This window comes from Buceros rhinoceros, unplaced genomic scaffold, assembly GCF_000710305.1.
Source record: "Buceros rhinoceros silvestris isolate BGI_N320 unplaced genomic scaffold, ASM71030v1 scaffold39022, whole genome shotgun sequence".
NCBI lineage: Eukaryota > Metazoa > Chordata > Aves > Bucerotiformes > Bucerotidae > Buceros > Buceros rhinoceros.
Genome location: NW_010397834.1, coordinates 24,197 through 37,853, shown reverse-complemented (window position 1 = coordinate 37,853; position 13,657 = coordinate 24,197). Strand labels below are relative to the sequence as shown.

Sequence of the window (13,657 nt, the reverse complement as noted above, 5' to 3'; positions counted from 1 at the left end):
TGAAGGACAAGCATCTTTCTGAAAGTTCAGCAAGAGTCTGGGGAGCATCTGTACTTCTTTCATGCTGTGGGAAGGACCAAGCCAGGCTCTCTGCATGCCATTTGGATGGCCCATAATATCGAGTCAAGCGATGGCAATAGAACATACGTCCAATACCTCATGTCTGGGACTTTGGGCACCACTGCGATCACACCCCAAGGCAGTATTTCCGTACTGGATGCAGCTTGTTGCCAGAGTGCAAGTAAACATCGTAACTGACTGGCACGAGTCCCTGTGGGAGCGGTAAAACAGCAAGTGGCTCAGGCACTCTAGTCTAGGAGGAGAGTAAAAAAGGCGAGCGGCTGCAGCGCTGGGAACAACGGTCCCTGTTCTGCCTTGAGCGAAAGTCAACGCGCCCGTTGTTACCTGACTTTGCCAAACCTCAAAGTATAACGCTAGAAGGAAAAATAAGTTTTACAGAATTAAGCATATACAACCCTCTTCTTCCCTTTGTAAATGGTATGTTACACTGGTTCAAACTACCAGAGTGTTTACAGTATTCTCTATATATAATGGCACATTTAAGCTTTTTAAGGGAGTTGGGACACTTCAGGAATGTCTCTGTGCTGAAAAAGGCTAATGTATTACAAATCATATAATATCTTAATTCAGAAAAAATATGTTTGGCTATTTTGACCCGCCACCGTAAGAGTCAGGAAACCAAACAAGGGTGCCATGAAGCATGACTGACGAATCAGCTGAGCTAGTCTGCTTCAGATAGATACTGTGCAAGGCATTATCGCTGCGATCAGTCACAAAAATGCGCAGTTAGGTTTTGTACATTAAATACTACACCGGGGAACCTATGTAAAAGATATACAAAATATAAATGTCATCAGGACTGTATATTTCAAACTTTGTAAAATAAACACAAAGTATATATATATATGTAGGCATATAGGTTGTAATTTCAATGTCAACACTAGCACGGTTTGTCTCATCTAAATACAGACCTGCATACGTCCTAGTCCAACACATGCACCTACGAACACATGATCATGCATACAGCTTTACGCTCTGCCGTTTGCAGAAGAGTCAGAATATACAGCACTATACATTGTTTCAACTCAAAATTGATTGGCAAATTAAGGAAGATGCCATTCAAAAGAAATTTCTTGTGAGTTATTACAAAAAAAGAAAAAAAAAACACAGAGAAAACTAGAGGTACGGTTAATTCGTCTCAATAAAAACACTGAAGACCATGGTGATGACGACCTAAGATTCAAAACGCTTTGTCCGGCACGAGGCGGTGGTGAGGGGGTCAGTCTTGGACAAGATGCAACAGTGTAGAAGTGGTTGCTATAACACACCCCGAATGCAGTTACAGTGAGCCACGGAGCTTTCACACCGCCATCCACCCCAGCTCTGGGTTCATATTACTGAGGTCTCCGACCGAAAGGAGACAGAGCAGTTGTACACCGATCTCCTCACGGCAGGCGGTGCCGACGGCGATCTGGATGCCCATCTGGAAGGTAAACGTCGATTTGCTGGCCGAGCCGGTCGGGAGAAACCCTTCCCACTTGAAGATTTCACTGGCGCGGATACCTAGAACACAAAGGCAGTGCCTTGCTTTAGCAAGTTATGGCTTTTGTGGAATGCAGCGGGAATGCCTGGAGACATGCGGGGAGAGCTCAGAACAGGTGGTCTGAAGCTATTAAAAGGAGCACAGCAACGCGCAGAACGCCGAAGAAAAGCTATTCCAATGTCTGGGGCTTCTCACATCGGTTGTGGTTTAAAATATATGGAGACAAGTGTCAGACACAAGGAAAGGTATAAAATGTAATGCAAGCCAAAACTGACACTCACTTCTCATTTCTTTGCCTTTTCGGAACTCTTTTTGGTTTTTTTTTTTCTAGAAGTAAAACTCAGAACACCATCTTCCATCACTGGAGGATGATCTACATACTTTTCAGGTATTTTTTAATAAGTCCTATTCCAGCAGTCACACCTTGCTGAGAACTCTTGTTTCCATTAGCGCAGCGTGAAGCTGTTCATACTTGGTAATTCATCCAGTTCGGTATCAATGCAGCATCAGACCTACCTGCAGAGCCTTATACACACAGGAAAACCAACAGATTTGGATCTTAACGACTGTGATGAAAATTGGAAATAATGAAAATACACTAAATGCCTCACACCATGTGTAGTTCTGGACATCTGTGACGCAAATGCTGTTGGACCTAAAGTGATGCCCACTACTGAGGCAGTCTTCTACACTGAGTTTGTACGGATAGAAACGACAACATAAAGTGTGAGACTACAGAGAAAAAAAATCCAGTTGGCTTAGTAAAGCCATTTGGCTCCCACCAGTGCAAACTCAGTCATTATCTAGTTGCTTCTTCCCTACGTATTCATTGACTAAAAGCTGTTTTCCCATCCGAAGCTCATTGGGTGAGCAGGAAATCAGCAGCTCCGTGTTTTTTTCTTTCTATGCTGGAGTAAAGATGCATCTGGTAAGCAAGAGGTTGCATCACTGCCGGGCTGTCAGAAAGACACGCAGAAGCAAATCTGCACGCTGGGATTCTCAGCTGTTGAAATCCACATAGCTCCACCGAATTTGTGGCAGCTTAAAGCACACCAGCTGACAGGCTGAACCCGCTCACGTTTCTCAGCTCAAACCCATTTGTCCTCTCTTCTCTGAGACACTAAGGGGCATATCTCTGCCTTTGCTGGATTTTTCAGGAAAAAAACCACAACAGAACCTGTAACTTAGGGAGTATTTTCGAAACAATCTGGTTTTCCTTTCATTAAGAAGGAATGTTGGCAAAGGTAGTATTTCTAAACTTCTCCAAAAACAAGTCAGCCAAGTATAAATTCATTAGTCATGCCATACTCTTCTGTTTCTGTGAGCCTGCGCTTGAGCGTCTAGAAGCAGCCTTGAACTGAGACGTGAGTGAGAGGAGGTCGCTTTGTGACTGGAAACTTTATGGAGCTACAATACCCTTTTTCATAGGCAGTTCCGAGGAAATTCTGAACCCAGCAGCTCGCTGGCCGCTGAAGAATAGATTCTGTCTAAGCCCTCCAGCATTTTGACGTGGCCAAGTGTGCTTTAGGCTTTTGGGAAGATGTATGAAATAACTTGTCAGCTCAAGGAAGAAGGGAGGGAGGGAGCTAAGTCCTGATCGCAGTTCTCACTAGCTCAACGGTCCAATAACTGCGCTGCAGTTAAACTCCAGCTCTACACAACAGCAGCACAGCTCAGTCTGGCACACGTCTTCACTGGTCATTCCTACCCGCATGCTTCTGCCCTCCCACAGCTATGGTCTTCAGAGAAAATACTCCTGACTCGCCCAGATCCTGGCCTAAAGCGTCTATTTTTACATAATTCTTTACAATGCCACGTTAGCTTGCCTCGTTTTTGAATCTGGAAATTTCTTTTGTTCTTGCCGTTCTTCTGACCCTTACCTCTGGTAACTTCGGTCTCTCCTTTCCTTGCTTGAATGGCTGCCCAATATGCCTGGCTGAATTCCTCGGAAATTCTTGCTTTCCTTGCTCAATCTGCAGCGTTTCTAAATACTGACTCAACATCTCACAACTCCCATCAGTGGATTCAGGGTTTGCCCATGTCTGCTTATCTTTGCGGCATTTCACGTTACACGGAGAAGTCACTGTTGATTTTTCATAGTTTTTCAAAAGCTTTTCAACAACACCATAGTTTGACCTTGAGTCAGCTGAACGCGGGCGACCGGATAAATTGCTTGGTCTCCAGTCATGCTCGTGAAGCATGTGCCTGTAACCACTCGCATTTGGAAGTCCGTTTGTTTGCTTCTGCTGCCCTGCAGCTCTGACAGTTTTGCTGGGGTTGTGAGTTTCTTGCTCCTTTGCTGCAGAGGATTTGGGATTAGAAACACAAGATGTATTTACAGTTTCCGTCCTGCTCGTAGCAGAGTCACACAGTGGGCCGCGGGGCTCCTCCGACACTGGCTGAGGCACCTGGTTTTCTTGCACAGTGTTGCTGCGTTTATCCGTGTGAAATACAGTCCGGTTGAACTCATCAATCTTTGCTGCTAAAGTTTCATTTCTTTGGGTCTTTCCCGAAGTATACCCAGGGTCTTCCAAAATATCACTGTGCAGAGTAGCAGGGGCATAGAAGTCCCTACTGCAATAAGGGCTGCTGTGAGCCTTGGGATTTTGTTTCTGGTGCATCTTGTTGCTTTGGGCCATATTTCCATCTGAACAACTCTTCTGGGCCGACAGCGGGGCGGGTTCGCTTCTCCTGTCTCTTCCAAGTTTGCCCACATCATATGCCCATGTGTTGTGGCAGAAACTTGTGGGTACATTGCACTCATTTTTGGTTACAGGAATTCCAGCAGTTACCATCAGAGAACCTTTCACAGCCTGCCCTTCACTTGCACAGGCTGCTGCGGTTCCTTGCTGGATTAAAGGTGAAGGATTCAGCAGCTTCCTTCCACTCCTACACTCTCGAACCTCGCAATTGCTGTCGATGCCTGGATCTCTTCCTGGTGTTTCAGAAAGCTGTACGACTGCAGAAAGTGAGTTTGTGAGGTGCCGAGAAGTGCTCCGTGGAGGAACTGGTGGAGCTTCTTTCTTCTGCCAAGGTCTGAAGTCTGTTCCTCTGTCACCAGTAAGACCACCGCAAGAAATGTCCTTCAACGCCTTGGTGGAGCCCATCAGATTCTTCTTATTATTACGTTCCTCCATTTCGAAAGCAACCGAAGTCTGTGATTCATTGCTGGGCACATGGTTCATCCCAGGCAGAATAACTGTGTTTTGGGTTGCTTCAAATTCCCCCAGGAAAGGAAGTGACTTCATTCTGGAAATAGAAAGGGAGGTGTTTTGGGATGAGCAGTCAGGGTATTCCCCCAGGGGAGCTCAGCAGGAATTTGTGCCCCCTTGAGCAGGTGATTGAACACCGACTGCTTAAAAACGTTTGGGAGCAGTTTTGGTGCCCCCCAGCATTCCTGAAATCTATGTCACAAATTTGAAGAAAGCTCAAAGGGCATCTCGTACTCCTTTCCCTTGCCACTAAAATGCTTTTTCCGAGTTTTTGTAGAGGATTGCTTTTCTCCTTACCTATCCTACAGTAAGGACAGCGGGATCCTGTGAGTTCTAACAACTCCAGCTTGAGCCTGCCTGACTACGAACTGAATGAAGAAAGCTTTAGGACATCGTGTATCCCTTGTGAGGGTTTCCGACAAATATGTCTTTTGAGATCTGTTCAAAAATCACCTCTCTCAGCCAGGATTTGGAAACGACACATCAGATATGAATCTATTTGCTTCAAAGATACAAACACTAACCCAGCTACAATAATAAATTAGTTACAGACAGACAGACAAGTGATTGCGTGGGGGACTATAACAAGTTCCTCTGCTCCTTGGGAGCATCTGAGAAGAGCACACGTTTAATGCTGGGCACTGAAACACTAGGGGGAGAGGAACTGCCCAACTGCTGATAAATGCACCAGCAACCCCCCTTCAGTGTGAACAGCAGCACAGTCTCACTATTCGTTTTCTTTCTCTAATGACTCCAAATGTTTTACCTTCTGTGGTTGGACTTCTTTCGGATTTCCTCTTGATAGCTGCATAATTCTTCACTGACTCTGGCAAGTTCTTTAAGAGCCTTTATAAACATAAAAAACAGTCCTTTAATATAAGCCTTTTAAATGGCATCTCCAGAATTACTTTGAAACCTGTGGTGATTTGCATTAAAGACTTACAGCAGAGGAAAGCAGCACAAGGCAAGACATGAAAACGCCCCCAGGTTATGAACAGAAGTTAAGAGATAAAGATACTAACTCATCTAAACCATGAGATGACACTCATTCATCACCAGCAAACCGAGGAGTGCCTTGCTGGAAAGCTGAGATCGGAGCAGTTCTGCAGGTTAACCCGGCAGGCCAATGCCCTCGGCATTTCCCTCACCCTTGTAACTGAAACATGCTCATACTTTACTTACTACATTGAGATCACCAATATAATTCTTGGCACTTTTTGTGGAAGTTTTGATGCTGAGGCCATCTTCAGGTTCCTCACAGTTCTCAAAGGCCAGATTGTCCATTAACAGAGTATTGTTTCTGCTCTTGGCTCCGATTTCTTTGCATTTGTGTCCTGTGTTACTGAGCGAACTCCCTTTTTCGATGATGCTGTTTGCCACGGTGTGTTGATAGTTCGGCTCCACTGTGTCACTCTCTCCCAAAGCAGGGGAATGCACGGACAGCTGCGGCACCTTGCTCTGCGTGGCCTTATCATGGACATTCATATTGCTCTCCCTTCTAAGTTTTACCTCCTGGTAAAGCTGAAAAACAATAGAACCGTCTATTGAACCATAGAACTGTGACAAACTTCATGGCACATTCATCTTCCGTTTTGAATGATGCTTCACTCCACAGCACCAAGTAAAAAGATTTTGTACATGTGTTGGTAGGGAAGTGTTGAGTTACACGGGGCAATAGTTCACAAACTGTTACTGTCACAGGACCGTTGCCCATCACAAACTCTTTGCCATGGTTTTAACGTATGGCTTCCACCCATGGGATGGGATTGGAAGAGATCTCACGGGGTCAGTGGGCCTGCTTTGAGCCAGGAGCTCAATGGTTTTCTTCCAAGTAGTATCAGTGCACTCTGTGGTGGACACAGACAGCCCTGATCTGATGGATAGAGAAAGGGAGGGAGGGAGAGGGCGGGCTCTGGCTACGTTACAGCCTGCTAAAGTTTAAGGAGAAGTGAATTCACATCACATTCTGCACTAGAGCAGACTCTTCTGGTTCTTAGACAAATGAAATTCTTCCCTGTGACTGGACTGATAAACCAGTACTGCAGAATAGTATTATCTAGCGATGTGCTGGCACCCTCTTATCTTCTTTCATGCTTTCTGCTGAGATCCAATGGCTTCATTGCTGAATGAAGAGGTGTTAATTCCTGTCATCCAGCACATTCAAACTAGGGAACTGCGATACATTAGAAAAATCCCAGCAACATCACTAAAACCTCTTCTGCTTACAGATAATTTCCAGTGCCAAAAACCCCATGGCACTTTACAAACGTTCATTCTTAACTTGCTCTTCTGAAGGAATTGCAGAGCAGGCATCTCCGAACAGCCATTCGACTGCTCTGCTGCAGCACACAAGGCCATCACAACAGCTTTTGGAAGGACAGTGAAAAGGAATAACAACAAGAAGAACCTGTGGCCGTTTCGTGGGTCATGCTGTGGGTTAGAAGTATTCTCACACACAGAGACTTGACACTTGCCCTCACCCCGGGCTTTCAGATTTCACTCCCAAAGCCAGCTGCTCGTGGAGCCCGAGGGTAGAATGTTGTCATTTCCAAGAAACGGGGCCTCATACAGACTCCACATAGCAGCAAGGAAGGAAGGATACCATCTCATAACTCAACAATATACTCTCCTAAACCACAGAAGTGTTTTTCCTGGAGCAATCCAGCACTTAAGTTAGGTTTTGGTGGGCTGGGGAAAACTACCAAATAAAAATACAAGCTGATAAGTTAGCGCAAGCTTTATTGAGGACATCCCTCTGCAGATGATGACATTTAAGAGTTATCTCCCCTTTTCTTCAGCTACGTGGCTTTTGGTGAAGAAATGCTAGGCAGAAAGAAATCAAGGGCAGATACAGACACACCTTGAGAGGGACCTTAGGATACCAATAACCTGGGTTATCATCTACAATTTTGTCTGGACCTGCAGTACCCTGAGATTTGCTTCATTCTCTTCCCCTCAGCTCCACTCCATTCGTTATCTTTTTCTGTCTGTGTCCTGCTTTCCTAATCCATATGCTCATAAAGATAAAACACGGTCTTCACTGCCATTGTCAGGACACACAATAGCCACAACACATCACCATCGTCCCAAAACAGCTCACACACCCAACAAACCGGAACTCAGCTACACACACAGATCACATCACTAGCTTTTGCGGCACTCTCACCTTGGTGGTGGCATGAGCTAAGACTGAACAGAAATGTCCTAACTCAGAAGACAAAAAAAGGGGCAAAATTACCTTACCCAAGTCTGCAAGAACTGCAGGCAACGCCTACGAGTGCTGATGTTACGGAGTCACTCTGCAGGCAGGTTTAATGGGCAGGGTATGGCTGCACTTCATTTGGCTCTGATTATTTTCCTTCTCATACTTCCACATGTGTCATCTACGCCGTCCCTTCCTGTGTGGCTCAGCCACAGGACGGTGCTGGCAGAGCACAAGCAAAACTGCTCCATGCGTATGTTAGAATGAAAAACGTGGAAAGCTCCATGGTGAAAAAACTTGCTTCTCCATGTTGCCAAGGCAGATTCAGCTTATGCATCACAGAATGCCAGAGGATTCTGCTGCAGGGACACTTCGGGGTTAAACGAATAATAAAATATGACCGTATCTCCTTCTGGAAGGAGATGCTCTAGGAATGGCAGGGAGCGAGTGCCTGTTAGTGTTTCTAATCACAAGTGATGTCAGGACTCTCGTGCTGTTTACTGTAGCTGCTTTCTCTTCTAGAAGCTGTCCATAGGACATGTTCCTATGGATGGGTTCCTTCACAGCAGGCTCTAGCCAGAACAATTCTGCATCACGCAGCATTTGACATGCAACACTCTTTTCAATATTACCGTTCAGCACAGCAGACTTGTGCCTTCTAATTCCTTTTTGCCAGAGAATGATGGTTCCTAGATTTTTTGTTACTAAATACGCATTTTTCCTAAATCCCACATATGCAGTTGTTCAGGAAGTACTTGAAAAGCAGCATGTAGAATGTGAGCAGTATGGCTCATGCCAAGCAGGACCAGCAGCAGGACACACAGCTAACAATATCACGGCAAACTTCACACCAAGTGACATTTAACCTCCTGCTTCATATTCATGAGTATTAAATAAGCAATTGCAAATGCTGCTTAACCCCAGGCTTTCATCCGACTGTCAGTTATTAGAAACTTGCATTGACAGATAAAAGATAGATCATAAATAAGAAAAAAAAATGGAAGTCACTTCACCCCAAGTGAAAATGTTCATGTTCAGAGTTTTGTTTAAAAGTACCTCTTCGATTTTCTTCTGCATCACCTTCCACTGACATTCCCATTCTTTCCTTTCGTTATCGAATCTCTCCAGCAATTCCATCTTCTCTTTATTCCAGTTCCTCTCAGTATTCTCCAGTTGTTTACGCAGGTCCATGGTTCCAGTCTGTGTAACAGCAAGAAGGTCACTCTGCTCTTCTTATTTCTTCACTGAATGTTTCCTGGAAGTTTATCAGAATAAGTGTTACTTGTGTCTGATTGTAGCTTTCAGGGGGGAAAAAAAACCAAACAAACAAACAAGCAAAACCACAAAATAATCAACTGAAATGCGCTCGCAAGAAACAGCATGACACGACTGCACGATATACATCTGGAGCGTGACCAGTGCACACGAACGAAGCATTACAGGACACAAACCGGAGGGCAGAGAGGCCCAGCTGGGAAAAGGGAGGAGGGACATGCAGCCAGCATCACAGAATTGGGAACATCTGCCACAGCGGGCTCTATACCGTGGCCACTCCGCATCTTTGTCATTACTCTTCATGATAAACTTGTTTTCCATGAAATTCAAGTCTGTCTGACATCGAATGGCACTTGGGGACGTTGGGATCCTGCAAAATCTGCCCTTGCGGGGGGAGAGCTATTTTTACTCTTGTTCAGCAGACAACTGCATGTGTAAAGGACCTGTGTCTGCTCAGGCACTCCTGTCACACATGTGCACAGCACGACAAGGACCGTGACATTCTCTGGGCAACTGAAGACTGTAAACTTGATACGTGTACAGAATTCTCATGGCTATAGAATGCTCTAGAATACATGAAGGCAAACAGGACAGCAAAGCTAACACCAGGTAACAAACACAGAAAGCATCATTCTGCTGTATAAGGGACTATAGGTCACTGATAAATAATGGATGTATTTTAGATTTACAAGTCTAAATCTAGAAATGTTAATTCCAAGATCAGCATAGGGAAAACTAAACACTATCCTCCAAAAGCACTAACTCAAATCCAGTTCAAAACCTTGCTCAGGATTAACTTATTTCTGCTTCAGTTTCTCCTTCTCCTTCAGAAGTCTTTAGCATCTTGGTATCTGTGAACAAAAAATTATTAAACCACTAATTATGTATATTTTAGGGGAAATATTTTGGATCCGCCCATCTGACTTTGCAGCAAAACGGTTACAGGTTTTAGGGGCCTGGTGTTCCTCTCGCTTTCTTAGGCTTTAAAATAGAAGCTCCACTACCAACATCACATTCACTGTGCCAGCAAGGCTGAAACGACACTCCTTCGTGCAGTTACGACTCCACGCCATGGAGTTTTAGTCACAAAACGTCTTTGCATTGCTTTGGCCTCCTGCCCCAAACGGAGCATATGGGCAGGCAAATGAAGTAAGAGCAGGGGTAAGCCCCGTTTACCATCCCGGAATCTGTTCCTTTCCCTGACCCGTGGTCAGTGATTGTCAACTCACAGGAATTTATCACCCATATTTGCTTTGAGGTAGTGAAAATTAATTCTGGAGCTTCACACAAAGTTCTTCCCCATCCTGTATTTTGTTGGACAAGTCTTGTTGATTCAGCTGCGGCTGCTGTGTAATCGCTGCTTACCGGTGTCTGCATTATTTCAGCTGACTGGGAACGCGATGTCAAACTTGGAGACGGCTTCTTTCATGAAGAAATTAAGTAGAAGAGCTCAGCTGAAGCCCGACACATTGCTCAGGTCTTTAGGTCACAGGAGATCCTATTGCAGGGTCTCTCAGGGCAGCCACCATAAGCCCAGTCCTAATTCAGGGGCTGCAAAACTGTGTGCCCCAAGCAATTTTGGATGGGTGACTTAGAGAACAAGCTGACTATACTTCAAACATCTCTGTCAGCCTGTTTTGTGACAGTGTCACCATGTAACGTGGTACTGGAGCTTCTTTTGACCTCTGACTCGCACCTGCTTTGGAGCTCTGGAACAGCAATCTGTCTGTGCCTCGATTATCTACAAACAGATTTCAGACCCTTCTCCTTCCACCTGTGTAAAAACGTTCCGGGCAGCTTTATAAAAACATAAAACTCCTCGAAACTAAGAGCTGCTGAAAGACAGCACAGCATTCTCATCAAGGAAGGAGTCAAACACTGGTTTGCTCACGGCTTCCCAGGGCAGGCAGCCAGGCCACGGAGACTGCACCTCCCCAGGCCAGCGTTTCAGCTTTGTGCCAGACCTCACTACGCGCTGACCAAAGACAACTTACAAAAAAAATTCCACTTCACTTATGCCCTGTTGCAATCTAAACAGCCATTGCTAATGGACTTTAAAAACATTTCAGTACTTCCTCACTTTGCTAACTCAGAGGCTCCATTTTTTAGCACAGTCATTTTCTTTTTTCCCTTTTCTTTTGTTCGACTACGTTTATGTCTTGATAACCTTTCAAGACATCTCTGAGAAATAAAGAAAACTCTGTGCTCCGCCAGAAGCCTTCAAATACCAGCCTTCAAGTGTCAGAAAAAAATTAAAAAACCCCATAAAAACACCATAAATGCTGTAAAGTCGTGAACAAGACAGATCTGCAATATGTACCACTTCCGAGCACTCAAGCAGCACTGAAAAGGCCCCTGGCGCTTCCTTGTGCTGGGAACTACTATTGCCATGTTTGCATTCATCTTAATTTCCAAGTGGCTTCCTATGGGACTCTGATTATAAAAAAAGAGATTGGAGACCATCGGAATGAAACCGAGTCTTGGAAGAAGTTAGTTACAGAAGTTGCAGCTAGCCACTTATAGCTCTAAGACCCGCAAAAAGCTTGCACTGCTTCTTGCACTTCTCCGATTTCCTCTGGACATCAGCTTTGAGGAGAAAACTCATGTTTATTGATGTTAGCAGCTGGATGACTAGAGAGTTTTTACTGCTATTGTACAGCAGATAAATTCCTCAGAGTTTTAACTCATTTCTGACCCCTTCCCCCTTTTTTCTTGGTGTTTGGTTGTTTTGTTTGGGGGTTTTTTTGTTGTTGTTGGAGGGGGTTGCTTGGTTTTTTTCTCTCCCTACTAGCAATGCAATCTGATTTGTAGTCCTGGTAGCGTACCCTCTGCTTGTACAGCAGGCTGAGATATTCCCATGGGTATTTCGCATGGCTTAAGCAACTCAAAGGGATGAAAACTGCCACATGGTAATTTGTTGCATAGATCAGAACAGTATCTGCGCTCTTGCAGTATTGGCACTTTCTGCATGTCCTAGACAAGGTCAGCAGCTCATTACAGCAATCAAAAATCAAGCAAATAATCAATTTTGCCCACAGCAGTTGCATTGTCCCATAACATTTCTTTTAGCTCTCCCTCCTCTCACACAAAAAAAATGTTTTACGCAACTATTTGATGCTAATGTTGTTATTCCCCCATGTCGTACCTGTGCCCTTCCTATGCGCATCTGAAAAAAGCAGAACAGTTTGCAACCAACCTCTACCAGCAGTGACATCAGCTGAAATGTTATTTTTTCAACAGAGATTAATTGGGATGGGTGTGCACAACCATTCAGATACAGAAATCTTCCCTTAATTTTACAGGAAAAAACCCACTTAAATTATATTTCCAAAAAAGTGCTGTATTTTGGGTCACTAAGGGAATCCTATATTTATCTGTTTAATTACAGAAATATGCTGTGTCACAATACTGTGTACTTCATATGTAAAAAGAAACTACTATTGAGAGAGATAAAGAGAAAAGGGAAAGAAAAAAGAAAGATAGAAAGAAAAAGAAGGAAAGAAGGGAGAGAAGAAAAAAGGGAGAAAGAAAATAGAGAAAGAAAGTGAGAGAGGAAGAAAAGACTCGAGTGCTCACACTGCTACCTGTCACCCCTGCTCTGTCGAGATACCTGCGCCTGCTCCGAAGAAAGTGCCTGAACTAATGAAGGGGTTTAGATCTCTAAGAATAAAGACCATATATAACACACGCAGACACCACGTTACATATAAATAACATCCGAGAGATGCTTAAATACTTGTTTGCCTCACCAGTAACTTGCTTAGTTTTTTTAATCTGAACTGTTTGAACTCAGTGGTTTAAAACAAGCGGGATCCGTACCTTTCACGGAGCGAGAAATCCGTCAGCAGTCAGTCCATTTCTACACGGCAGTGAAAGCAATGGCATGCACAGCTAGCTGGGCTCCAGCTCCGCGACTCCTGAGCTTTGAAAGAAATAGCAAAGCTGAGCAAGACGCAACCTCTCAACTGGGGCAGCATTTGCAACTCTGTTCACAGAACTCCGCAACTTCTGCACACTGAAAAGCAGTTCCGTTCAGCATCATCCCGGCAGCTGGCTTCCACGTGACGTCAGCGCACAGAGGATGGCTTTAAAGCCATCTCTTCCAACCCCCAGCTCTGTAACTTTATATCTCCTCATATTTTGTGTAAACAACTCAAAGTCCAGGACATTTTTAGGCTTTGTAGTGCAGTCCAGTCTTTACAGCTTGCCAAAGCAGCCAGTGTGAATATTAAAGCTATGACAATAGGCAATTTTAGGTTTCTTTTACGAGCGTCCATGTTGTAAAGGAAGATTCTTCCCTGCCTTCCAGACCCAGTTTTCAGGGTTATATTTTTTAGTATGATCCTTTTGAGCTTTGCAACTTAATCCTCACAAATTGCTTTGTAAAGAGAGTTTAAAGCGGCA

General features: G+C 44.4%; 1 protein-coding gene across 1 annotated transcript; it reads right to left on the bottom strand.

The window, feature by feature from the left end:
* Nucleotides 1-925: 925 nt before the first annotated feature.
* On the bottom strand, nucleotides 926-9,233 carry KIAA0408 (KIAA0408 ortholog). Its single transcript, XM_010130890.1, has 5 exons — nucleotides 9,035-9,233; nucleotides 5,959-6,297; nucleotides 5,543-5,622; nucleotides 3,445-4,813; nucleotides 926-1,584 (listed from the first exon to the last, which is right to left on the bottom strand). The coding sequence occupies exons 1-5, from the start codon at nucleotides 9,167-9,169 to the stop codon at nucleotides 1,411-1,413; spliced, it is 2,097 nt and encodes a 698-aa protein (XP_010129192.1). The 5' UTR covers nucleotides 9,170-9,233; the 3' UTR covers nucleotides 926-1,410.
* Between the last annotated feature and the right edge of the window lie 4,424 nt (nucleotides 9,234-13,657).

Coding starts and splice junctions, on each gene's coding strand:
- KIAA0408 (XM_010130890.1), bottom strand. CDS start 9,169: ATGGACCTGCGTAAACAACTGGAGAATACTGAGAGGAACTGGAATAAA. Junction 6,298..9,034: donor TGCAGAAGAAAATCGAAGAG/GTACTTTTAAAC, acceptor ATTGTTTTTCAG/CTTTACCAGGAGGTAAAACT. Junction 5,623..5,958: donor ATATTGGTGATCTCAATGTA/GTAAGTAAAGTA, acceptor ATGTTTATAAAG/GCTCTTAAAGAACTTGCCAG.